This window comes from Drosophila simulans, chromosome 3L (assembly GCF_016746395.2).
Source record: "Drosophila simulans strain w501 chromosome 3L, Prin_Dsim_3.1, whole genome shotgun sequence".
NCBI lineage: Eukaryota > Metazoa > Arthropoda > Insecta > Diptera > Drosophilidae > Drosophila > Drosophila simulans.
In genome coordinates, this window is record NC_052522.2 from 3,410,654 (window position 1) to 3,432,613 (window position 21,960).

The window sequence follows — 21,960 nt, forward strand, 5'->3', positions numbered from 1 at the left end:
GTCCCGGCATACAAATTTATGAAGACTGCCATTTACATACCTGGTCGCGTGGGTCGCTTGTCGTTGGGATCAGGAATCTCAAGACCCTGAGCCTTTAGAGACTCCAGAAGAGCTTGTGCCCTAGCCCTATCCTCCTTCTGCTTCTTGGTGAGCAGTTTGCCTTCCGCCTTCAAGCGAGCCTTCCGCTCTGCCTCGCGCTGCTTCTTTTTCTCTTTCCTCTCGGCCTCCAGACGCACTGCCTCCAGGCGGGCTTCCTCGCGCTCATCCTCCAGGCGAATTCGCTCTGCCTCCTCCCGCTCCAGGCGCTCCTCTTCCTCCTTTCGCTTTCTCAGCTGCTCCTGCATGGCCGCCACCATGGCGGCAGACATACCCTTCTTCTTGGTGTCCTTCTTCTCCTCCTCAGGCTCGGCCTTTTTGTCCTTCTTGCCCTTCTTCTTGTTTTTGCTGGACTTTTCCTCCTCTTCCTCGGCCGCGGGCTGGACTTCTTCCGTAGCTACAGGCTCTGGTTCTGGCGCAGGTTTCTCCACGGGCTTCGGTTTGGGTTCAGTAGCTGCCTTTTGCTTGGCTAGGGCAGCCTCCTTCTTTTGGCGCTCCTTCTTCTCCTTCTTTTTCTGGGCAGCCGACTTCACAGTGCTGCCGCCCTCCTCGTCATCGCTGGCCTCATCCTCTCCGGCGTTTTCTGCCACAGCAGCCTGCTTGGCCTGCTTCTTGTTCTTCTTTTTCTTGGAGAACTCATCGGCCAGTTCTTCGGGGGAAACAACAGTAGTGGCAGCTGGAGCAGCCTCGCCGGCGTATTCCGCTTGAAGCTCAGCTAAAACCTTGTCCAGATCTTCATCGTCGTCGTCCTTCCCCTTGCGTTTGGCCTTTTTGCCCTTCTTTTCGTTCTTCTGTGGCTTGGAGACCACTACCTTTTCCTCCTCCTCAGACTGGCTTTCCTGGGCAGCGGGCTCGTCCTGTTCGTCGTCGTCCATTAGCAGCTCAAAAGCTGACTTCTTGGAAGCTTTGCCCTTGGCGGAAACCACCTCCTCCTCATCGGAGTCGTCATTTTTGCCTGTTTTGCCTTTTCCTTTGACATTAAGCTTCTTGACCCCCTTGGTCACGGCTTTAACATCGTCATCGCCAGCTTTATTGCCCTTCAGGGGTTGGTTCTTCTTGTTGTTGAGGCTCAACTGGTCGCTGTCCACATCGGAGCTGTAAGATTGAATAATTTGCGTTAGAAAGTTTGCCAAGTTGGCAGGTGGGCATGCACTTGCACAAGACTCACATTTCGTCCGCCGAGGAACCGCCTTCGACCTTGGTCAGTATCTCTTTCTTGCCCTTTTTAGCTTTAACCATCTTCCCGCTTGCGACTGCAACACGCTCCTCCTCTGGCCGAAAACAAAAAGCCGTGGGTTATTCACCGCTGAAAGATCCGCACACGCGACGCCTCAGCAGCCAAGAAAAAGAGAAGGAAGACTGTCCACTGGGTGCTCCTGGTACTGGTGATCTTCTGATCGTGACTCCGCTTCGGTGGCTCCGGCGACGAGGTCCTGCTCCTGAGGAATTGGGCAATCGACAGCTAAATCTGACACGGCGCTTTGCCAATTTTTGGTTTTATTTAGCCGTGGAAATTCTGCACACAAGCACGTTGGTCGAGTGGTAAGGTGCGGGAGGGTTGGAAAGGCAGTGTGACCATGCGAGTTGATTGCTGAAAATCACAATGGCTGAGATAAGGTTATCGATTATACCCTATAATCACCTGTTGAGCGGGGTATTTTGTTTTTACGTTAATAGTTGTACATATAGATATATTGTATATATACACACTTATTTCAATAGAATCGCGGCCTCGGCGCTGGCGTGCGCTGTTTACGGAAACCATTTATCGCCGCTGGTGCTCAGTTTCTTACTCATCAAACATAGGGCAGTTGGTTTTGTTGGTTTTCCTATTTGGTAAACTATTTCAACTGCGAAAAGTACTGAACATATTCTTGAATCTTATCGATCACACGGGTATTTATGGAGAAGGAAACCATCTATGGACTTTTTTTACACATATACTCGAAAGACTTTTCGGATTGCTGAAAGAAATTTAGCATATTTCGGAATTTGACTGCTTATTTCTTAAATGTAAGTGACAGATAACTAGCAGGTACTCTTGAAAAAAAAACTTAAACCTGCGTGTGTATTATCAGCATGGAGTCAATTTTTTGTAGTGTTTTTATGAGGAATTTTATGAGGTGAATTCCAAAAACAAAAATCTAAAAAGTGGGTCCTTTTCCTAACATTTTTGTTTTATTTTATTTTTTGGAATTTATTTACAAATATGGAGAATATAAATAAATAAGAAATAATTTGACACACTTTAAGAAAATACCACTGTCAGGGATATTTTCTACGCCGCTTTATCCGGTCACACTTAAAAGTTCGACAAGACGCTTTGTGCTCGAAATTTGGATCCAGAGTTTTTTCGAATACTATGACAATTTCCCATTGAATTCTTAAGACTCAAAGTGCAGTGCGTCTTCTAATTCAACAGCGTTACGAATATTTGTAAGTACGGGTAAACATAGCAAATGCAGCTGCGCATTTGCAAAAAGCCGGTATGGAACTCACATATTTGGTCCACAGCTTGATAACCAAGGTAATTTCGTGATTGGACAATGTCCAGTGAAGCATCCGGTAGTATAACCATCAAAGAAGAAGCGTCTACAAGCGGTACGGCCACCAATATTCCCGTAGAATCCAGCGAAGTAGAGGTATGAGTTTGTTGTTGTTGCCATCCTTGTTTTGGTGTGATAGAAGGAGACGAAATCAGTGCGGGGATAACTGTAAAAACTATTGCTGTCTCTTTTCCTGAGACTTCCGTTACTTCTTCTCCATTCAAACTCTTGCGTTTTTTCAGTTATTTTATATGCCTACACTGAAAAACAAATCAGTATTGAATTCAAGAAACCTAACACAAAGCTTTTAATTTACCGTTACAAAACATGCTGAAAGTGCATGCAGATGTTGAGCTTTAGTATTGTAATAGAATTTAATTTATATATGCTCTTGTAAATAAATATAAATATATAAATAAATATTCTCTAAATATTTTAAAAATTGTCCGTGGAAGTATAACAACAAAATGTTCTTAAATGAAAATTTAAATAGGGTACTTAAGCCTTCGGTGTTATAGAAGGCAACTCTGTACGTTCTCAAATGTTTACAATATAGATGGTCCACATTTTCAGGCTAAGAAACCCGAGATCGGAGCTGACAAGGCGGAATCGCAGAGCGAAACCACCGAGTGCGGGAAGGCGGCGGAGACGTCGGAGAACCACTTGAAGCGTCTGCAGAATCTGCGCAAGGAATTAAGCTATCTCAGCGAAACCGACTGGATGTACGAGAGTCTCGACAGAAAAGCAGCGCAGTAGGAACGGCAGAGAATCTATCGAGCAAAAATGTTCACATACGTTAGCAAGTTTTTCACGAACCCGGATCGTAACCGGGAGGATATCGTGGAAAGTTTGAATCGGGAGAATAGCTTTTTAGACCGAAAACTAATGGAGGAGAAGATGGATCAACAGCTCAAGGCGAATCCAAACGAAATGGATGGGGTTTTAAGTGACAAGATCGCTGAGCTTACGCATGGACTTTCGGAAATGGACGTCAATAAAGAAAGTTTCTGCACCGCCAGAAAGGGTGTGATCACCAGTCTGGAGAGCGATCGGGGAGTCATCGACAAAGGCGTTTTCTTCGATTGCAAGGTGGCAGAGGATATCATCTTGGATCTACAAGTCGGATGTGTAGTGGAATATTTGACTTTTACAACGGGGGAAGCCATGCGGGTGGTCAAGGTGAAGCGTATCATTGAGCATTGCTGGGAGGACACAAGCCAACAGGAGGTAAGCGCATGGTATTAGATTTATTAGACATTTTTTAAAGCCAATGCTTAATATCTATAATCCCAACATCTATCAGATTGAAAAAGCTGTAGACAACCTGAAGAACGAAAAGCCGAAATTCTTTAACACCGAAACAAGGCGCGTTTTGGGTCTGATTAGCCAGCGTCTGGCATCTTCCATAGACGTGGAAACGGATTACGGACAGCTGACCGTCGAGCTGGACAACATCGAGATGAACTTCATCCCAACGAATGGAGATCGAGTGCGCCTAGAGTGCAACATTCAGCTGGATGACGGTTTCGTGGACAAACAGGGAGAAATCCTGGAGGTGACAAAGTTGTTTCCCACCCGCATTCAGGAAGGTGAAAAGTGCATTGTGCAGCGCGTGTACATGGACATAGTTGTGCTCGGTCCGGAAACCTACGTTTTAAAGACGGACTTGCCCACAGGCACGGAACTTCATCTGGACGACATTGTGCTCGCCGATCTCATCGAGTGCCAGTATGTAAGTTAAAGAAGGAACATAAAACTTTGCGATTTTCTTCTTTATACGTGTGTTTTAATTTCCCAGTCCAAATTTACGAGACGCGCCATTAGGATTACTCCGCTGGAGAAAAATTTTGGATCTACCAAGCTGACTCAGCAGGGCAATATGGGATTATCGGTCAGTGGATTAGCAGTTACGGTGACTGGAGTAAATCGCTTCATCACCACAGAGCTCTGGCAAAAGCACAGCGTATCTATAAAGCTGACCAACAATCTAAACCGCACTTTGCGCCTGGAGAGCATCACCGTCTGCAATGACAGTGAATCTCAGTTGAGCGTGACCAGCCCTCTCGAATCCAAGGAAATATCCAGCGGCTCCGAAATAACAGTGACCTTTGAGATCCACACGCAGTTCCTGGGGGAAGCAATCGAAAAGTACGAGCTGAATTTCGATCTACTTAAGGTGAGGCGCGTCTTCACGGTGATAGTGTGCAAAACCAAGGAGGAAGCCGCTGAAGCGGAGAAACGTATGATAGCAGCTGAAGCTTTGATAGCACCCGGTCGTAACAGCCATGAGAGGTCCCGATTCTACGCCAACCAAGTTTGGTGCAACAAGTTGGATGTGATCCCGGGACAACATATATTTACCAAGCGCAGATTTGTTGCCCTGCGTTTGGGTTCCTTTGAAGTATGGAGTTCTCCTCACATTAAAAAATATTCTTATTTTTAATACTACCGTTTTTTAAGGTGCCCAAGCAATTGCGCCAAATTTGTTTGACTACTGAACGACGACAAGAAATGATCGAAACCATCGAGCAGCACTATTCATTTCTCAGGGAACCCCTAAGCGTTAAAACCTATATGCACCGTTTCAGGTTGCTGCTACACCTCGAGGAGATTGAGTGCTTCGTGAATTTCCGCAACTACGACAGGGACCGAGCCCACTTTCTGCGTGACGGAGAGTTCCTCGCGCTGCAGATCGAGAATCTAGCCGAGCGTCGACCGTCGCTGGTCATTGGCGATACAGTGCGAGTCATTAATCCCTGGTCGGATCCCAATTCCGGGATCACCAAGTCCTACGAGGGCATTATCCATAAGGTGCTCTTCGATCGCATTCTACTCAAATTCCAATCCAGTTTCCAGGAGAAATATAATGGCGAGGACTATCGACTGGAGTTCTATTTCTCACGCTACAGCTTTCGCAAGCAGCACCATGCCATCTCCAAAATTGTAGGAGTAATAGGCGAGGATTTCTTGTTTCCCAGCAAAGTAACCAAGCGCGAGAATCCCCAGCTGGATGTTTATATGAAGGATGACGACATGTACTTGTACGATTCGAAATTAGAGTGGTATAATCAGTCGCTCAATTCCATCCAAAAACGTGCTGTTTTCAATATACTGCGCGGTGAAGCGGAGAACATTCCTTATGTGCTGTTTGGGCCTCCGGGCAGTGGAAAAACAGTGACACTGGTTGAGACCCTACTCCAGTTGGTTAGGAATCTGCCTGGTGCCCGAATCTTGGTGGGCACACCATCGAACAGCTCAGCGGATTTGGTGACGAAGAGGCTCATCGATAGCAAAGCTTTGCTCCAGGGGGATTTCATTCGACTCGTCTCGTTTAATCAAGTGGAGAGAGACTTGATTCCTCCGGAACTAATGAGCTACTGCGCCACAAGTGATGTCGGTGCTGTGGGCAGTTGCGAGGACAAGGTGAGTAGAAAAATGTAATCATTTCGATTGGACACCAATTAATCTTGGCTTTGTTGCTATTTGCTATAGATGGTGGTCACCGAATCGGGATTGAAGCTTTGCTGTCAAGCTAAGTTTATGGGTACTCATCGCATTACCATCTCCACCTGCACTACTTTGGGAAACTTTTTACAATTGGGGTTTCCAGCGGGACATTTCACTCACGTGCTGTTCGATGAGGCTGGTCAATGCACCGAACCAGAAACAATGGTACCCATTGTAATGCTAACGAAGAAACGCTGTCAAGTTGTTCTGTCAGGTGATCCTCGCCAGCTGCAGTCTGTTGTGCACACTCAAATTGGCAAGAAAATGGGATTTTCCATATCCTTCCTGGAGAGATTGCTGGAACGCTCGCCGTATCGAAAAGATCTTCAGCGATTTCCCGACAGCTCAGGCTACAATCCACTAGTGCTGACCAAATTGTTGTACAATTACCGAGCATTACCGTCGGTTATGAGCATTTATAACAGGCTATTCTACGATGACGAACTGATCCCAGTGGTTTCCGAAACGGATTCAAGGGAATCTCGCCTTCTAAGTAAACTGCGGTGTGTATTTGAGACAGAAAAAGATATCCCGCAAGCACACGGCACGTTCTTTTACGGAATAATTGGCGAAAACAGGCAAAATAACGATTCCCCTTCCTGGTTCAATCCCCAAGAGGTCAGGGAAGTGTTCCTAATGACCATCGCCCTGTACCGCGCCAATGTGACTGCCGACCAGATCGGTATAATCACGCCCTATCAGAAGCAGGTGAAGATGCTGCGGAGTATGTTCATTGGCACCGACGTGGTCATGCCGAAGATTGGATCCGTCGAGGAGTTTCAGGGACAGGTGGGGCGGAACTGAAATCGATATTACGTGCACACTTAACGTTCGTTATTTCCAGGAACGTGACATTATGCTCATCTCCACGGTGCGTTCATCAGAAGAGATCCTGCGCCTGGATGCCCACTTTTCCTTGGGATTCGTGCGTTGCAGCAAGCGATTTAACGTGGCCGTTTCCCGAGCACGCGCCATGATGATCATATTCGGGAATCCCCATCTTCTGGCCGTCGACGAGTGCTGGCGCCAGCTAATCCTGTTCTGTGCCAAAAATAACGCCTATTTTGGCTGTGATTTGCCTCAAATGCTGGTAAATCAGGAAGATGAGGGGCCTGTTTGCTTGGAAACATTCGTGCCTTAACTCAACTACAAAATATCCAGTGCACAGTGTGTCATTATCTACTACAGATGATTTGAACTAAGCACATATGACAGTTTATTATTAGATTTTAATTGTTGTTGAGAAAACACTTGTTATTGACAAAATAAAATAAAACAAATTTTCAAAATAAGTTTGAATTTACATATGTGGCAATTTTACCAAGTGGTAACACTCCCGAGGTCAGTCTGGCAACCCTGCTCGCTTGGCTTCGCAGTGTGGTAGCACTGGCCGGAACCGTTGTACCGCCATCTTTGCGCTCCTTTTGTTTTCTCCTTCATTTGTTTTGCTCTTTCCGCCGTTAAGTTGTTGCCTTAATATCTGTGATTTAAGTCATTTAATTCGATTTCGATATAATGGAGCAGAATGTGGCTGCCGAGCAGAACATCTTCGTCGTCGATCGCAAATTGAAGAAAACTGGTCCGCAAGCAGATGTCGAGGTGAACGGGCATGTGCTTAACTTTTGCGAGTCCAACTTTATTTCGTTTAATACCAATTTGTAGCGCCTGGCCAAGACGCACTGGCTCAGCGACTATGCCCAGGATATATTTTTGACCATGAGGGAGCAAGAACTCCGCCGGCGGCCTTTCTTTTACCTTTCGCCGCAGCTGAACGAGCGCCGAAGAATGCTGCAGTTGCTTAAACTGGCGACCAGCACCCACAAGCTTAGTCGCTGTGCTCTGCACCTGGGTGAGCCCTGTACAGTGGAGCCTCGCTGCACGCACACAACTCATTGTTACTCGTTTCCCTCCAGCCGTCTACTATATGGATCGCTTTGTGGATTACTACAAAATCCGACCGGACAAGCTGCTCCTGGTGGCCATCACTTGTCTTCATATAGCTGCGCAGATCGAAAACACGGAAGCGTTTATTCCGCGCTACTGCGAAATGAACCAATTGGTCAAGAACGCCTATACGGCATTCGAGTACAAGGCTGTGGAAAGGAAGATCCTGTGCTTCCTGAACTTCGAGCTAATACGTCCCACCACCGCCAGTTTTGTGGAGCTCTTCGCCTGCAGTTTTCTCACTCGCTCCGATTTCAAGAACTACACCGAAATGTTGGATGAGTGCGAGCGGAACAATCACACCCAGCCATACCAGCGATATATAAGCTTCGAAGAGATGCTGTCCATGTTGGCGCAGTTGCTCCTTCGCATGGCGGATTACACATTGTACAGTGAGTATCGAATTGCCAAGGAAGGTACTGGATAACACTTATACACTCATTCAGTTTCCAGATTTGCCAACGATCTGCCATCCCTTTTGGCTGCCGCCTGCATTGCTGCAGTTCGCCAGGTCAGCGGAGTCAGGCGCTGGTCGCAGTACCTCGTTGGACTGACCTCCTACACTGAGGCTCATGTCGAGCCCTACATGCACGTCCTGACCGACTATCATTATTACCATACTATTCAGCCCGACTACAGAGGTAGTCCCTCTGTTCAGACCAACCAGAGCTTAGCCAGTCCCGATTCCGGATTCGAGGAGTCCTTCACTGAGAACACAAACCTGGTGGTCTCCGATAAAGTGGTCACACTAGAGACCTGCAACATAATTACCGTGCAGCTGCAGGGTCCCCCTCCACCACATTCATCGACTTTGCTTCCCAAAGAGCACATCAATTTGAAGCGCCCTCGCTTTGAAGACGATTCCGAAAACCTTCACCCATTGAAACACGCCAAAGTCGTGAGTGATTAGTACAGAGGAAAAAAGAAGAAACTATTACCATTTGGAGGAAATCCAAATACTTAAAAGTGAAATGACATCGATAACGTAGATATGGTCTTGTTCAATTGAGTTGAATCTCACCCATATTAAATACGTGATGTTATGCTTTAATATATATGTATTTCATATTTATTTGAAATTATCTTATAAACCTATAAATACAATATGTCAAAAACTCAACAAAAATGATGCATTAACTAAAAACAACAAAGACATTATTTATAATTCGCTAAAGAACAATGCCCCTTGTTTAATTTAATCAGACGTTTGCGGGAGCTTTCAAATTTAAAATTCTTATAACTTTAAGGGTTTACAATTCAATTTGGAGTGCCAAATTAAAGATGCCAGTTAAGGAACAATGAAAGGGTCATTAAGGCTTTCTTATTTTTACATAGGTCGTATGACTTAAGATTGAGTTTTTACAAAAAAGAAACGAGATAGATTTCGGAACTCAAGCTAACTTTGGACAGTTTTGCAAAAAGATTAAAACTAACTGCTATTTAAAGGTTAATTGGTTGTCCAAAGATTACTCTTTGTCCCTTAGATTTCGTGTCGTTACAATCAAATCAACATAAACATGAGTGTATTCATTACACACACACACTTCAATTTGACGTACGTCTCATATATCTAGCCTAGCCCCTAAATGCACAAGGCGGGAATGCATCGAGGAAGTTGAGGGAATCGGTGTCGGAAGGAATGAAGGGTGTCAAACTAACTAGCTTACTTAAACCTGCATTGCTAATCCCAGTGTGGTAAGTAGTTGCGTGGGCCAAGGTGCTGGTAAACATAAAAGTAGTTTGAATTTACAACATTTACAGGACATCTGTACAAGGATTGGCTTTCATCGCTGCATGTCGCGTCGCTTCAGCACGTCGAAGATCACATCGGAGGCGTTCTGTTTGTTGCTCGCACCAGACTCGTCCTCCGAGTCGGTTTGCTCCAGCAATGGCACCGTCAGCGTGGAGTGCGACTTCACATGGACACCCACAATGGCACTGCCCTCGTTGAATTTGTACTCCCCTGGCAACGACTCCTCCTGGTCGTTATCGAGCTGCAACTCCTGCTGCCGCTGCATCTCCTTCATATTGGAGTACTTGTGCAGGAGGTGGCAAACGATACCCGCCAGGCAAATGATCAAGCCAATGTAGTTGATGACACTCAGGTGGTCCTTCCTGATGGTCACAGCTAGTGCCAATTGGCAGATATCCTTGAAAATACCGGCTATCGAGAGCGTCAGACTGGAGGTCTTGCAGAGCACCAGGAACTCGCTGAACTCCATAAGGAAAGCCAGCAAAGCGCCCGCTGATATCCTCGCAATGGCCCAAGTTATCTCATTCGAGGTGTGGTTGTGCAGATCTTCTATTACCGCGATGAGCCCGGCACCTGGAGAGGATTGGGGGTAATTAGACACTTATTTTCAAGTAATAAGCCACTAACTAACCTTCGATTCCAATTACGAGGGGCACCAGCGAGGCAATCATCCACGGCTGCATGTAATATATCATGTCGATGGGATTGTGCAAGCCTAGCTTCGATTTCTGCATTATGAACTGCGCGAAACTCCATCGCAGTCCGCTGCTCAGCGAGGCGAAAAGGATGAAGAAGAAACCCAGGGCATTGAAGTCCGTTGACTTGTAGGTGAACATCAGAAGGCCAGTGCCTATCAGGCCCACAATCGAGACCAGATACCAGCTCTGAAAGTAAACAATGCCATTAATGCCATTTCGACACAAAGAAAGTGCAATCTTTGATAATTCTCGGGTTTTACCAATTCAGGTCTAGTCATAAGAAACTAGACTAGCAAGTTTCAAATACTTAGCACATATCAAACCTGTTTGGTACTATTTTTATTTCCTTTTTTTTATTATCTAACTGATAAGTATATGCTCTAATGTTAATATCAACATCATCGCATGTTTATAAATATGCCAAATTCGTTATCTACAAGTTAAGTGACTAGGTAAATGGATTGCTTACAATTGACTGATAATAATGCAACATTTATAGTCTACAAAAATAATATCCGAGATAATGGTTTTTATCTTTTCTTTATCGTGTTGGAAAATAATCAAGTCTCATTAAGTGAATTTGTTTTGATTTCAATAGGTGAAACTATTATCAACGAACTGAAATATATTCGATAAAATACTGAAATTACTTGGTTTCCAAAAATGGTTCGCAATCAATACAATTATCATCAACCTGTTAATGATTAAAATGTTTAAGAAGTATGTTCTCATATCATATCTAATTCCCTTCAACTTAAATTTCTTGATCATATAGAGTACAATTTGATAAGACGCTTTAAAAGTTGTACAACTTTTGCACCTGTAGGGTCTTTTTATACAGTTAAATAGATAACGCTCATAAAAACTCGTTTACGTGATTTTAAATATAATTATTTCAGTATGTATTCGCGGATAGCACTTTGCCTCACCTTCTTCTCCAGTCCAAAAGCGATGGCGAACAGCAGGATGAAGACAATGGTCGAGGACTTGGTCATGGTGTAGAGGGAAATGGGCACCAGAGCCAGGCCCCAGTTGGAGAATCCAATGTCGATGGCACTGGCAACTCCCGTGGGTGCCATTTTCCGCAGGGCGAGCCTCCAATCCAACTGAACCCGCGATCGGCCCACTCGCATCCTGTAGATTCTGCGCGCCGCGGCGGCCAGAAGGAACTTCACAACCAGATGATAGGTTACGATGGCCAGGGGAAAGGGCATCTGCCGGTTGATGTCCGTTTGGTAGAATGTCAGCGATATGGATAGCGCCAGATACAGGAAGATAATGGCTAGCGTACCCACGGCCATCTGCATCATCATGTTCTCCTGGGCCAACGTGGCCGTTTCGTTGCTGCACGGCGCCTCTCCGGATCCGCACTTTCCGCTGGCGTACTTGAAGTTGCTCTGGCGCAACCGATGGCCATTGCTCAGCTGCGCCTTCTGCGCCAAATGGAGTTCGATCTCCTCGTCTTCTGCATCGCTGGCATTCCCATTTCCGTTCCCGCCCGCCTCACCACTGGTATTCAGCCGCTCGTACTTGGCCGCCACCATTATATATTATCGGAAATGCCTGAAAGCTAAAGAAACAGCTAGTGAAAGGTAAATGTATGGAAAACGCGACGCGGCAACTTACTTCTTTCGTTATCTTGAAGTCTACGTCCATATGTATCAATATGTTCCGGGTGTTTCGCTGCTTTTCCGCCTCTCCGCCTGTTATCTGCCACTATTTTATATATGTATATATTCCGACTCGGTCGTGCAGTAATGAAAGTGGCTTTAATGGGTTTTTACGCTGCCATTTCGAGCAAAACTTCTGTTTTTCGACTTCGTTTCTTGCCAACTGTTTATACACAGGCAGTGATGAGCGCTCGGCTGGTTTCGCGCCAGATTCGACTGGCGTGGGAGGAGCAGTACAGCGATTTGGGCTAGATGTGCCACCGCTGGCGGCCGCTGGGTGTGCGTTATCGATATATCGATTGCGCGAACTTTAAAGTTATTTAAACAGCGATTGTTGACAATAAGATTTGTTTTATTGTTTAATTTGCATGTTAAGATTAGATGGACAGCAAGTTAAACGAACCATATTCTTATATGTTTATAAACTCCTAGTAGGTTTTAACATTAAAAGCCTTGGTTTATAAGTTATATGTTCCTTGTTTTTTATTCGCTTCCGTTCGCTCGACAGTTACCAAACATTTATAATGCATCGATTTTAACATCAAATGGGTCAGAGTGCTTTTAAATAAATGCATTTCGCGTGCCAGTTGCTTAGGATTTTGCTATAATTTCTCGAACAACTAGGTAATTGATAACGTATTTAAATAAGTAGACAGCTTTTAGTCATCTTCGATCTTTCTTTACTTCTACGCCGTATTTAAATGCTTCAGGACCACGGGAGCTATTTACACAAGATAAACAAATTGAAAATATTAGCGACTGAGTGACTTTACATAAGAATTTCATGTACCCAAGCGAACAGCGGCTATTACGGCTCCAAATAGGATGAAATTGAAGCGGACTTCGGCTGCCACGCGCTTCTGCTCCTCGGCGGGATCGGGTTGCGACTGCTGCAGGCGGAACATGTTTGATTAATATATTTTTTTATTTATTTACAAGGAAAAACGTGCGAATTGCACTAAAAAAGTATTTAGAGTGACCGTTCCTGGCTTGCTGAAACATACAGTGCGGCAAATATTTCCATATGTTAACATTCAGTAGAAAACAAACATTGCAATAATAATAATTATAAAAAATATGTTGTTTAGTTATGTATGTTATGTATTTTAATTTAATTCAATTCAATTGAAATACAATCAGCACTGTTAGTTAACGCCTCTGCTAACCTCTGTTAACAGCTGTGAGCAAAGATATCGGAGTGCTGAACCTTTTATCTAATCCTGTCGCCGGTATATTTCGGTATATTTCCAACATCCGTGTGGCCACACTACTCTTAAGCAAGGATAAAAATCCGTGAGTATCCTGCTCGCCAAAAAAGGATTTTTAGTTGATTTCAGCAGCAGCAACTCGTCGGATTCGTTGCGCGTTTGAATCTAAAGAATTTTCCCCCAAAGCTCGTACAATTGTAAATCTCTCAAGAAAAAGCAAACACAACCAAAATGCGGTGCGGTTTTAAAAAATAAATTTTTCGAATCCTTTTTTGAAACAAAGAGTGCGAAAAGCACAGCGACAAAGTGAAGCAAAATAGCGAGCAGTGCAGTTAGTTAAAAAAAACACAGACCAAAATGTCGACAGTTGTGGAACAGGTGAGAGGAGTCAAAGCAATGCCAATCAAATATCGCAAAGGACCTCTGATGGGTGTCCTTTTAATTTTACCAGCTTATATAAAGGCAGATTATCAGCAATCGGGCGAAATGTTACGGTATTTTGCCTACAAGACCGCCGACTGCGTAACATTCAGTGTCAGTGTCTGTCAGTCTGCGGAAGTGTGGGTGTGTGTGTGCGTCCATTAGGGTGGCTCAACTTCAAAAGACGAACAAAGATTTGTTGTGATAGTAACATTTGGTCCGTGTGAAAAATTAAATGTCATGTTTTATGAACACTTTTTTTACGCAGAAGAGTAAAAAAAATAACTGATAGAAAATCCGGAGTTCATTATTTTTGTATTTTAATGTGAGAATGTAAAGTTTTTTTGTTAAGTTTCTGGGGCTGTGCCTGGAAATAACTCTCAGTACTTACCGAAAATATTTTTCGAATCACCCTAATCTACAGGATACTCCCGCCTCTGTGCCTTGGTATGCGTGCGTGTCTGTGCTTGCTTGTTTTTGCATTTCCATGGCAACGTAACGGCAACTTCCTGAACGCCCGCCGCTTTCGATTTGACAGTAAAATTCGATTAATTTCTAATCGGCAGAAATCAGTGTGACAAGTGCAGACGACTCCTGGCCAAATATAAATAGCTGCCATTTTGCAAACCAATTTCAATTCCCAGTCCGCCCAAACACACACACACACACACACTCATAGTACAAACACAGATACAGCCAATACAAACACATTGGCGCGATGTAGCTTGCAAATTTGCTGTTTGCTCTTGTCGGTGTGGGTGAAAGTGTCCTAGTATCGGTGGCCTGGTGTCGGTGATTTGACATTTTGTTGCACAAAATCCTTCATCCTTCAACCATCCTTCAGCCAGCAATGATTGCCGAGCGCCTTGGGCGATTTTCAAGTGCAGTCACACTCCCCAATCGACTCGACTTGACGTCACGAATGGAGAGTGAGGAGGTCGCTACAGTGGAGCTTCGAAAAGAGAGAAAATCCAAGTAATCAGCACTACAAAGCAGGCATATTGAATTACCATAAAAAGAATTCAAAGTTTATCGTTATCAATTAGCAAGACAAATAAGTCTAGATTAATTTGAACAATATTTGCATTACAATAATTAGATGTGGTATTTCCAGTTATAAAGCAATCAAATAGTTCAGCAAAATTCTATATTAATAACATTCGCAAATATACTAATAAAATTGTTTAATTGATGGGGCTTTGCTTTCTATTTGTCAATAAATCCAGAAATAGCAAATAGTAAAGTAAATGTATAAACAAGAATTTAATTTATTCAATGCAATATCATTTTGGTCCTGCTGACCGAATTTCTGTTGACATTCATATGGTGAATTGGCAATGTTTATTTGTTATATTAAGTTCGTTTGAATTTTTAATCAGGCAAACATGTTTGTGTCTTAATAAAAATATGTAATTAGGAAAGCTTCCCTCTAAGTTCTTTAAAAACTTGGTACTTTGGTGAATTAGCCTGAACTTAATCAGATTTAAAGATTTCCTCATTGCGCCTCCAACTTTTCCAATTTCGTTTAATTCCTGCACCAAATCCGTCTCATTTCGTGCCACTGCGGCTTTAATCAATTCCCCCATCTGGGACCGTGGAAAACTTAATATTCTCCTGCTGGAATTTCCCACAGTCCTGTGCTCTCGTCTCGATTTTCATCCTGTCAAGTCAAAGTCAGCGGAACTTTTGTTGCATACTTTTCTGGGCGCGCATGTAGCGCGAGTCATTACGTTTTATAGACTTTATAAGAAGTTTCGTTTATGCAGTTGGCTCAAAACTTTTCACCTAGGCGAATGCATGTGCTTGCTTATGTATCTTTGGCTTTTCTTCCACTCGCAATCGTGGCGGCAGTACAAACAATTCGGTGTGGTTCCTCCTTTATGGCCGGCCATTAAAGTTTTTGCTGCCAACAGCGATGGATGTAAAGTTGAAAATCGCAGATATTCTTCATGCGGATGGCGAGTGCTGCAGTCGTAAAATTAATTTTCAGGAAAGCTGGGATTAAAATCACGAAAACTACTTTATTAAACAAAAGAAATCTCTTTAAAGAAGTTGGAACATGAATGGGAAAAGTGCTAACAAAGATACTCATGCTCAGTTTCATAGTTATGAAACTTTAAGATTCATTCTATTATTTCACAGATTATAAGTACTAAGGACACAGTGTAGCTACTTTAAAAATCCTTATATCTCCTTCTGTTACTCATGATAAGATATTTCAATGCTTGATGCTTTAATTTATGCTTCATAAAGGCCAAGCGCCGGAGATACATATATATGTACATAAATAAATACATAAAAGTAGCTACCCCGTCAAGTGCAACACATAGGCCAACTATGCGGCCCCCTTTGGACCACCTTTTTAGCCCCATTTGTTGTTACGTGAGAGGTTCCACCCCCCCTTCAGTTTCCACCCCCCAATTCTCTGTGTTTTTTCCGTGTGCGCCATTTTGTCAGAGCATAAATTACAACTTCAGGTGTAGTTTTGCAGGAGGAGAAAGGTGAAAGCACTACCGTCTGTTGCTGTCGCCGGTTGTTGTTGTTGTTGCTTACATAATGTTAATGATGCCGCCCCAGCCGGCAAAACGGAAAATGGGGAAAACCCAGGAGGGTGGATGGATGGTAGGTCTTCCAAAGGGGGGAAACTCTTTTCAAGCTCGCTACCAAAAACAAAAGTCAAAAGAAAAGCAGGAACTGTCGCTTGTGACCTACGTGTGTACAATGGTCTCCAGTCTACAGGATCTGAATCCTCCGACTGGATGATGTGCTGCGTCCTTGTCACAGTCATTATGTTAACATTTTGCTACTTTTTAAATGCACAGGAAAAGTATTAAATGACTTGTTTTGGTACCCTTGAATTCTATGGAAATCAAATGCAAATTTATAGGGAACCATATGGTCATAAATGATAAATGACTACTTTATTTTAATACGAACTTTACTATTTGAAGCACTTATTAAAAGCAACATTTCTGCGATTAAACAAATCCCCCCGTTTTCGAGCGACCACAGCGCCCTTAATCCTTTGGTCTCGCATATCCTGCGATAAGTGTGTATATAACATCTGCTGACTCATGCTTTTTTCATCTCCTGGTGCTTGGAACTCGCTTTTCCATTTCCTTTTCATATATACATATATGCTGTCCCCTGCATATTATTTCAATTTGGCGGTGCAGCAACAAAAGAGTTTTCCCCCGCGCTTTCCGTTGTGAGTCACATGGCGTATGCGTAATGCAAGAGCAAGGCTGCATCCCAAACCAGTTTTCCCCAAGGATAATGGAGCTCGTTATGCTTATTTGCCCGCCCACAAACATGTGTGAGTGTGTGAGTGAGTGAGTGTGCACTGTATGTTGCGAAAGGCAAATTGCACCCGAGGTCCTGACATCCGCACACACACACGCGCACACGAAACGAAAGGATATATGCGGGGTTCATGGCCCCCAAACTGACCGCCAATGGACTGCACGCCGTAAAATTGCTTGCCCTTTGTGCATCCTTGATGTGTTCATCTGTCCCGGGCACTCAAGGTCAAATCCTGAATGTTTTGATTTAATTTATTGCCGCATACATGAGGGGGCTCGTAAAAATGGAAATGCGTTGGCATGGAAAGTCGCCTAGTCGAAATAATATTTTATTGTAGCATACTTTTGGACACCTTGTAAAAGAATTTAAATATTAAGCTATACGCTGGCTTTTGCTGATTCAGATGAGACATTCCGTTGTGTTACTTAATTGGAATTCAAATCTCAAACCTATGTATTTGAAAAAGTGGTTTTCCAAGTAAGACTTCTTGGTTTTCCTACCCCATTTCCACGGCGGTTTCTCTCTCCTCCTGTTGCCTCGCCACTGAAAAGGCAATATTTTCCTTGTCTGCCTGCCTCTATTTATCTTCGCCTTTGTCTCTGCCGTATTTTGATTGCTTTTCCACACTCCCACAATCTGAGGTGACTCAATGTCTTGCTCATTTCCTTCGGGCGGCCGGAAAACTCGGAAAACATCGAGTGTGTGTAGTGTGTGCGGAATTTTCTTTATCTGCTCTTTGTGCTCTTCTGCGAGCAAAGCTGGAAAAGTTCCAAGTGTGTATGACTTCATATGTCTCCTACACAATTTTCTCTCGCCTTTCGGTTTGTTTTGGCCGGCTTGATTAGCATTTCTCTTGTTTTCGATAGAAATGGGGGGAAATTCATTTGGGAATGGCTTTGTCTGAGCGAGAAATCAATTATATTGAAATTTGCCAAGCCAGAGCAGCTTAAGTTGATGGGAAATGTTTGAATGAATGCGGGCAAGTGTTCAAACCAATTCAATTTGCCTCGATTCTACGTATGTATATAAATTGCTGTAAGGCTTAGGGATTTTGTAAAATATTTGCAATCATTCTACAAGGTAACATTGGCTATATTATTGCAAGATTTTTAATGAAAATGGTGGGCAAAAAATTCTTAAATCGAACATACTTTTCCCTGTAATATTGCTGAGCCAAAATCAATATTTTCATAACCTGCTTCGATTTCGGCATTCGTGTGCCAACATTTACTCATTAATTTGTGATGTTTTCCCCCCATTTTCTTGGCTTTTCTTAATCAAGGACCTTTGCACCACTGTTGGCACCGCCATTTCCACCACATTAGGCGTTATCTCACGCTCCTAACTTGGCTTTTCCCCACCGACTTTCCCGCCCTCTTCCCGCGTAGTCACCCAATTTTCCCGGCTCTTCTCAGTTACTTCGATTGCGATTGCGTTTGCTGTCTGTTTTTGATAGCAACGAGTATTTTCATTTCGCCATCATTTTCCCCATGCACACACACATGTGTGTGGTTTCTTTTCTCATTTTCGTGATTTTATTACTTTTACTTTTTACGATTTATTTGCTGAAATTGCTTATTTCCCTTTTAGCCAACAAAAAAAGGAGAAGAGAAGCAGGAGTGGAAATTGGCATTTGGGGGGCGGGGCCGATTGTTATTATTGTTGATGCCACTGCATTGCTGCTTTATCTTCAACTTTCCTTATTTTCTGCTCCCCACTTTGCTCCTTTGTCCGATTTCCCTTTATTCGTCATAACTGCTTTTGGCCAGGGAAAATTCAATCAACGTTTTGTTTTTAATCGATTCCTATTGCAATCCCCAGCTTTCCCCTCCCTTTCTTGGCTTTTCCCTTAGCTTACTTCTTTATCTGCCAGTGGCAATGCTCTCTCAACTTTGTCCATATGCACTATGTATATATGATGCGCTTTTCCTACCCCCCTTTTTCATTAATCATACGCCACGTTGCACCCACATAAATACTCGTAGTTCCTCTTCTTCCCCTTTGCAACTGACATTGCACACGGATTTTCCAAGTCTCTGAACACACACAGATAACGAGGGGGAGGAGGGAAAAGGAAAGGATGTGGAAAACCGGAGGAAAAGCGGCAGGAAGGAAGCTGAAAGACAAATAATTCTACAACCCGTGGCGACACAATTTGCATAGTAAATATTTTAAATGCCAATTAAAATTATTAGAAAAGTTGGCTGTCTTGTTTGCGGCATTATTATGCGTAAACAAAAGTGCAACAAATTGTTGTTTACTTTCCAAGCCAGGTATTTGTTTGAGTTAGCAATTTATTTGCCATTTGCCAAAAATAACAGATATATATTTAGTTTCAATTATAAACAAATGTGGTTATTATGTTTATCATCAGTTCATTTAATTTAATAACCGACCACTTTATGGTTCGTTATTTCAACTAAACAATTAAAATTTACTGTTTGATGTGATTTAATTAGAATTAGAAACTCTCGCTTAACAATTAAAATCAGTGACTTTGAAAGGAGTTTAGTTTCACTAAGAATTTTAACCAGATGCACCATATTTAGCACAACCAAAATTCTACCAAAAAGTTAACTGCTAACGAGATTTGGCAAATTTCAATTTGGCCCAGAAATTTTGCGCTTGCATGCAAAAAAGTTGGCTCTTTAAACATTCAAATTTTGCGTAATTGACTAGAAATTGGTATTAGCCACGCACATACGTGGCTTTTGCCCCCTGCACACAATTTGCCAAATTGCACGGATACTACCAACAAAAATGAAATAAATAGGGGGCGCGGAAAAACAAAACACGAAAAAAAAAAACAGAATGTTCCCTAAAAATTGCTATCTAAATTGCAAATTTTGCGGCCAGAGTAATTGAAAAACATAAACCGCCGCCTGGTTTTCCCGCTTTTCCTGGTTTTCCTGACCCTCCTCTGGATTTCAAGCTTGACTACCGTTCGCCATTTTTAGTTATGCAGCATGGGCAGCAAATTAAATGAAAATCGAGCTAAAAATAGCCGGCTCAATGTGTCGCAGCCGCAGAGCAGAGCAGATATCCTTGCCCCCGCCCATTTTCTACATTTTCCCAGCCATTTCCCGCCAGCCCAACCATTCCCCCCCTCCCCCTCGTCACTTTCCATCTTTCAGCGGTACAATTACAAGAGCGTTGGGGCAAAATGCCTCAATTTACAGCAAATGGCCGTCATCGATTTCCGCTTCGCGTTATTCGATATGTATTTCAGTACACTGCAAAAATAGTCTGTAAATTCATATAAATTTTATTAATCCGCTTAGCAAGCAGCTTGGAATATACAAATATTTAATATGCAATAATTTTTGGTAGGCCTAGAAATATTTAGCCGACTTTAAAGAATTTTTCTCACTGTAGAAAAGGGACTCTGGTTGGAATTCGGTATGTGCGTGTGTTGTTGGAAATGATTTCGACATTTGGTTTACTCTTTCACTTCGTAACTCGTTTCACCGGCTTTTCATTTTTATGTATTTGACATTTTGCGTTATGCGTTCAAAATGTCATCAAAATGTGCATAAATTTCGCGTGTCTTGCTCGGTACGTGTGTGTGTGTGTGTGCGTGCCTCGATTTGAATACAAAACGATAACTGCCTCATGCCACGTACATATGTATGTACATATGTACATATATGTACATATGAAGTTCAATATTTGCCAGCGTTAAGCTACAAGCGTATTAACATAATGTGTCAGGCGAAAATTGTGCGGAATATTCAACCCGACACAGATAGGCACAATAAGAAATGCGCCAGGATACACACAACTCACATTTAGGGTCCTTCTGTGCGCTTAACGATAATGCACAGTGGTTTCATTTAAACTATTTGACTTTAAGTAAATTGCTTAAATGAAAAAACAAGGATTTATTAGCACAAAACCAAAAGAAACCAGTTTGCTAACACCTTTAACTTAGCACCAAATTTATAGTATATATACTATATATACATCTAATTTCCCCAAAGAAACTAGATCCTGTTGAAATAGCGTACGGAATCATAAATTTAAAATGAAGCCGTCGTGGTAAATCGCTCCGCAAATTGTAATAGAACCCTAAGCGACTGCGGAGCATTCTATAAATATGATATTGAATGGTTTGCCACTGCAACCATTATCCTAATTACACAGCCACACACCCAACTAGGACCACTGTCGCCTCGTTAGACACACAGCACATACAGACAGACATACATACATCCTCGTATCGAGGAAGTCATAGAGAACTTTCAGTTGACTGAAAAATATGACGACAAGTTGACGCAACTCGGCGAACTGTCAGGCCAAGATGAGGCATTTTTCCAGCTGAGGGACTTCGCTGCTCCCCATGCCAGACTTCTCGTTTATTCCTGTTCCTTCAGCTGTCAGTCGGTGCACATTGCTGCCGCCGCTTAAGGACACTCGGAAAAAATAATTTGCAAATAGATGTTTAAAAATGCAATACAAGCTAAATTGCCATTTGAGCAATCAAGTATTGAGTACCGGAAATCACTTATTCAGTTGTCTAAAAGTAGGATATATGTAGCATACATTTAGACACGATTACAAGCTTAAAAAACAACCGTGATATTACCATGCTTAAAAGTTAATACATAATTTTTTAATTTTCATTATTTGAAGTCGAGTTTTTTTCGACTGCAGGACATTCATGAATAGAACGGCCTGCTGGAGAGTCGAAGTGGGTGGGAAAACTGAGGCCCGTCACGTATGTTTTTGTGCCCAAGCATTCGCATAAACATTCCTCGTCGGGATCTCGAGTTGCGCCGGCTCCTTTCCATTCGATTCCATGCCTTTCCTTTCGCT

The 21,960-nt window shown here is 43.0% G+C and overlaps 7 protein-coding genes across 9 annotated transcripts in view; 4 read left to right on the forward strand and 3 right to left on the reverse strand.

Moving 5' to 3' along the window:
* Positions 1–2,141, reverse strand: part of LOC6736643 (eukaryotic translation initiation factor 5B) — a 32,771-nt gene extending 30,630 nt beyond the window's left edge. Inside the window, exons 1-3 of the mRNA XM_016170294.2 lie at positions 1,807–2,141; positions 1,265–1,738; positions 41–1,191 (exon numbers count right to left, since the gene is read on the reverse strand). Coding sequence (XP_016030237.1) covers positions 41–1,191; positions 1,265–1,335 — 1,222 coding nt within the window. The 5' untranslated portion in view covers positions 1,336–1,738; positions 1,807–2,141. The remainder of the gene's footprint in view (positions 1–40; positions 1,192–1,264; positions 1,739–1,806) is intronic.
* A 218-nt stretch (positions 2,142–2,359) lies between these two features.
* Positions 2,360–3,563, forward strand: LOC27208490. Of its 2 annotated transcripts, XM_016184040.3 has the most exons (3): positions 2,360–2,532; positions 2,611–2,738; positions 3,216–3,563. In XM_016184040.3, exons 2-3 carry the CDS (start codon positions 2,643–2,645, stop codon positions 3,396–3,398), a joined length of 279 nt encoding a protein of 92 aa, XP_016030239.1. In that variant the 5' UTR covers positions 2,360–2,532; positions 2,611–2,642; the 3' UTR covers positions 3,399–3,563. The 2 variants fall into 2 exon arrangements, with proteins under 2 accessions (XP_016030239.1, XP_039149816.1); XM_039293882.2 differs by lacking the exons at positions 2,360–2,532; positions 2,611–2,738 and adding an exon at positions 2,974–3,006.
* LOC6736645 (probable RNA helicase armi) lies at positions 3,426–7,441 on the forward strand. Its single transcript, XM_016170783.3, has 6 exons — positions 3,426–3,869; positions 3,946–4,374; positions 4,441–5,043; positions 5,103–6,065; positions 6,135–6,938; positions 6,994–7,441. The coding sequence occupies exons 1-6, from the start codon at positions 3,426–3,428 to the stop codon at positions 7,288–7,290; spliced, it is 3,540 nt and encodes a 1,179-aa protein (XP_016030240.1). The 3' UTR covers positions 7,291–7,441.
* Positions 7,442–7,535: 94 nt separating this feature from the next.
* On the forward strand, positions 7,536–9,273 carry LOC6736646 (cyclin-J). 2 transcript variants are annotated; one of them, XM_016170784.3, is made up of 4 exons: positions 7,536–7,748; positions 7,812–7,998; positions 8,063–8,485; positions 8,540–9,273. In XM_016170784.3, the coding sequence occupies exons 1-4, from the start codon at positions 7,665–7,667 to the stop codon at positions 9,001–9,003; spliced, it is 1,158 nt and encodes a 385-aa protein (XP_016030241.1). In that variant the 5' UTR covers positions 7,536–7,664; the 3' UTR covers positions 9,004–9,273. The 2 variants fall into 2 exon arrangements, with proteins under 2 accessions (XP_016030241.1, XP_044778925.1); XM_044922990.1 differs by having other exon boundaries at positions 8,547–8,785.
* Positions 9,134–12,453, reverse strand: LOC6736648 (solute carrier family 35 member C2). The gene is made up of 4 exons (XM_016170293.3): positions 12,171–12,453; positions 11,474–12,114; positions 10,478–10,730; positions 9,134–10,419 (listed from the first exon to the last, which is right to left on the reverse strand). The coding sequence occupies exons 2-4, from the start codon at positions 12,086–12,088 to the stop codon at positions 9,878–9,880; spliced, it is 1,410 nt and encodes a 469-aa protein (XP_016030242.1). The 5' UTR covers positions 12,089–12,114; positions 12,171–12,453; the 3' UTR covers positions 9,134–9,877.
* A 218-nt stretch (positions 12,454–12,671) lies between these two features.
* LOC6736649 lies at positions 12,672–13,222 on the reverse strand. The gene is made up of 2 exons (XM_002083469.4): positions 13,005–13,222; positions 12,672–12,935 (listed from the first exon to the last, which is right to left on the reverse strand). Exons 1-2 carry the CDS (start codon positions 13,117–13,119, stop codon positions 12,901–12,903), a joined length of 150 nt encoding a protein of 49 aa, XP_002083505.1. The 5' UTR covers positions 13,120–13,222; the 3' UTR covers positions 12,672–12,900.
* Positions 13,223–13,514: 292 nt separating this feature from the next.
* The window catches only part of LOC6736651 (ras guanine nucleotide exchange factor B), a 37,591-nt gene continuing 29,145 nt past the window's right edge, over positions 13,515–21,960 (forward strand). Inside the window, exon 1 of the mRNA XM_016170788.3 lies at positions 13,515–13,800. Coding sequence (XP_016030244.1) covers positions 13,780–13,800 — 21 coding nt within the window. The 5' untranslated portion in view covers positions 13,515–13,779. The remainder of the gene's footprint in view (positions 13,801–21,960) is intronic.

Coding starts and splice junctions, on each gene's coding strand:
- LOC27208490 (XM_016184040.3), top strand. CDS start 2,643: ATGTCCAGTGAAGCATCCGGTAGTATAACCATCAAAGAAGAAGCGTCT. Junction 2,739..3,215: donor TAGAATCCAGCGAAGTAGAG/GTATGAGTTTGT, acceptor CCACATTTTCAG/GCTAAGAAACCCGAGATCGG.
- LOC6736645 (XM_016170783.3), top strand. CDS start 3,426: ATGTTCACATACGTTAGCAAGTTTTTCACGAACCCGGATCGTAACCGG. Junction 5,044..5,102: donor TGCGTTTGGGTTCCTTTGAA/GTATGGAGTTCT, acceptor CCGTTTTTTAAG/GTGCCCAAGCAATTGCGCCA. Junction 6,939..6,993: donor TCGAGGAGTTTCAGGGACAG/GTGGGGCGGAAC, acceptor CGTTATTTCCAG/GAACGTGACATTATGCTCAT.
- LOC6736646 (XM_016170784.3), top strand. CDS start 7,665: ATGGAGCAGAATGTGGCTGCCGAGCAGAACATCTTCGTCGTCGATCGC. Junction 7,749..7,811: donor GTCCGCAAGCAGATGTCGAG/GTGAACGGGCAT, acceptor ACCAATTTGTAG/CGCCTGGCCAAGACGCACTG. Junction 7,999..8,062: donor TCGCTGTGCTCTGCACCTGG/GTGAGCCCTGTA, acceptor GTTTCCCTCCAG/CCGTCTACTATATGGATCGC.
- LOC6736648 (XM_016170293.3), bottom strand. CDS start 12,088: ATGGTGGCGGCCAAGTACGAGCGGCTGAATACCAGTGGTGAGGCGGGC. Junction 10,731..11,473: donor CTTTTGGACTGGAGAAGAAG/GTGAGGCAAAGT, acceptor GTTTACTTTCAG/AGCTGGTATCTGGTCTCGAT. Junction 10,420..10,477: donor CCTCGTAATTGGAATCGAAG/GTTAGTTAGTGG, acceptor AATCCTCTCCAG/GTGCCGGGCTCATCGCGGTA.
- LOC6736649 (XM_002083469.4), bottom strand. CDS start 13,119: ATGTTCCGCCTGCAGCAGTCGCAACCCGATCCCGCCGAGGAGCAGAAG. Junction 12,936..13,004: donor AATAGCCGCTGTTCGCTTGG/GTACATGAAATT, acceptor TTGTGTAAATAG/CTCCCGTGGTCCTGAAGCAT.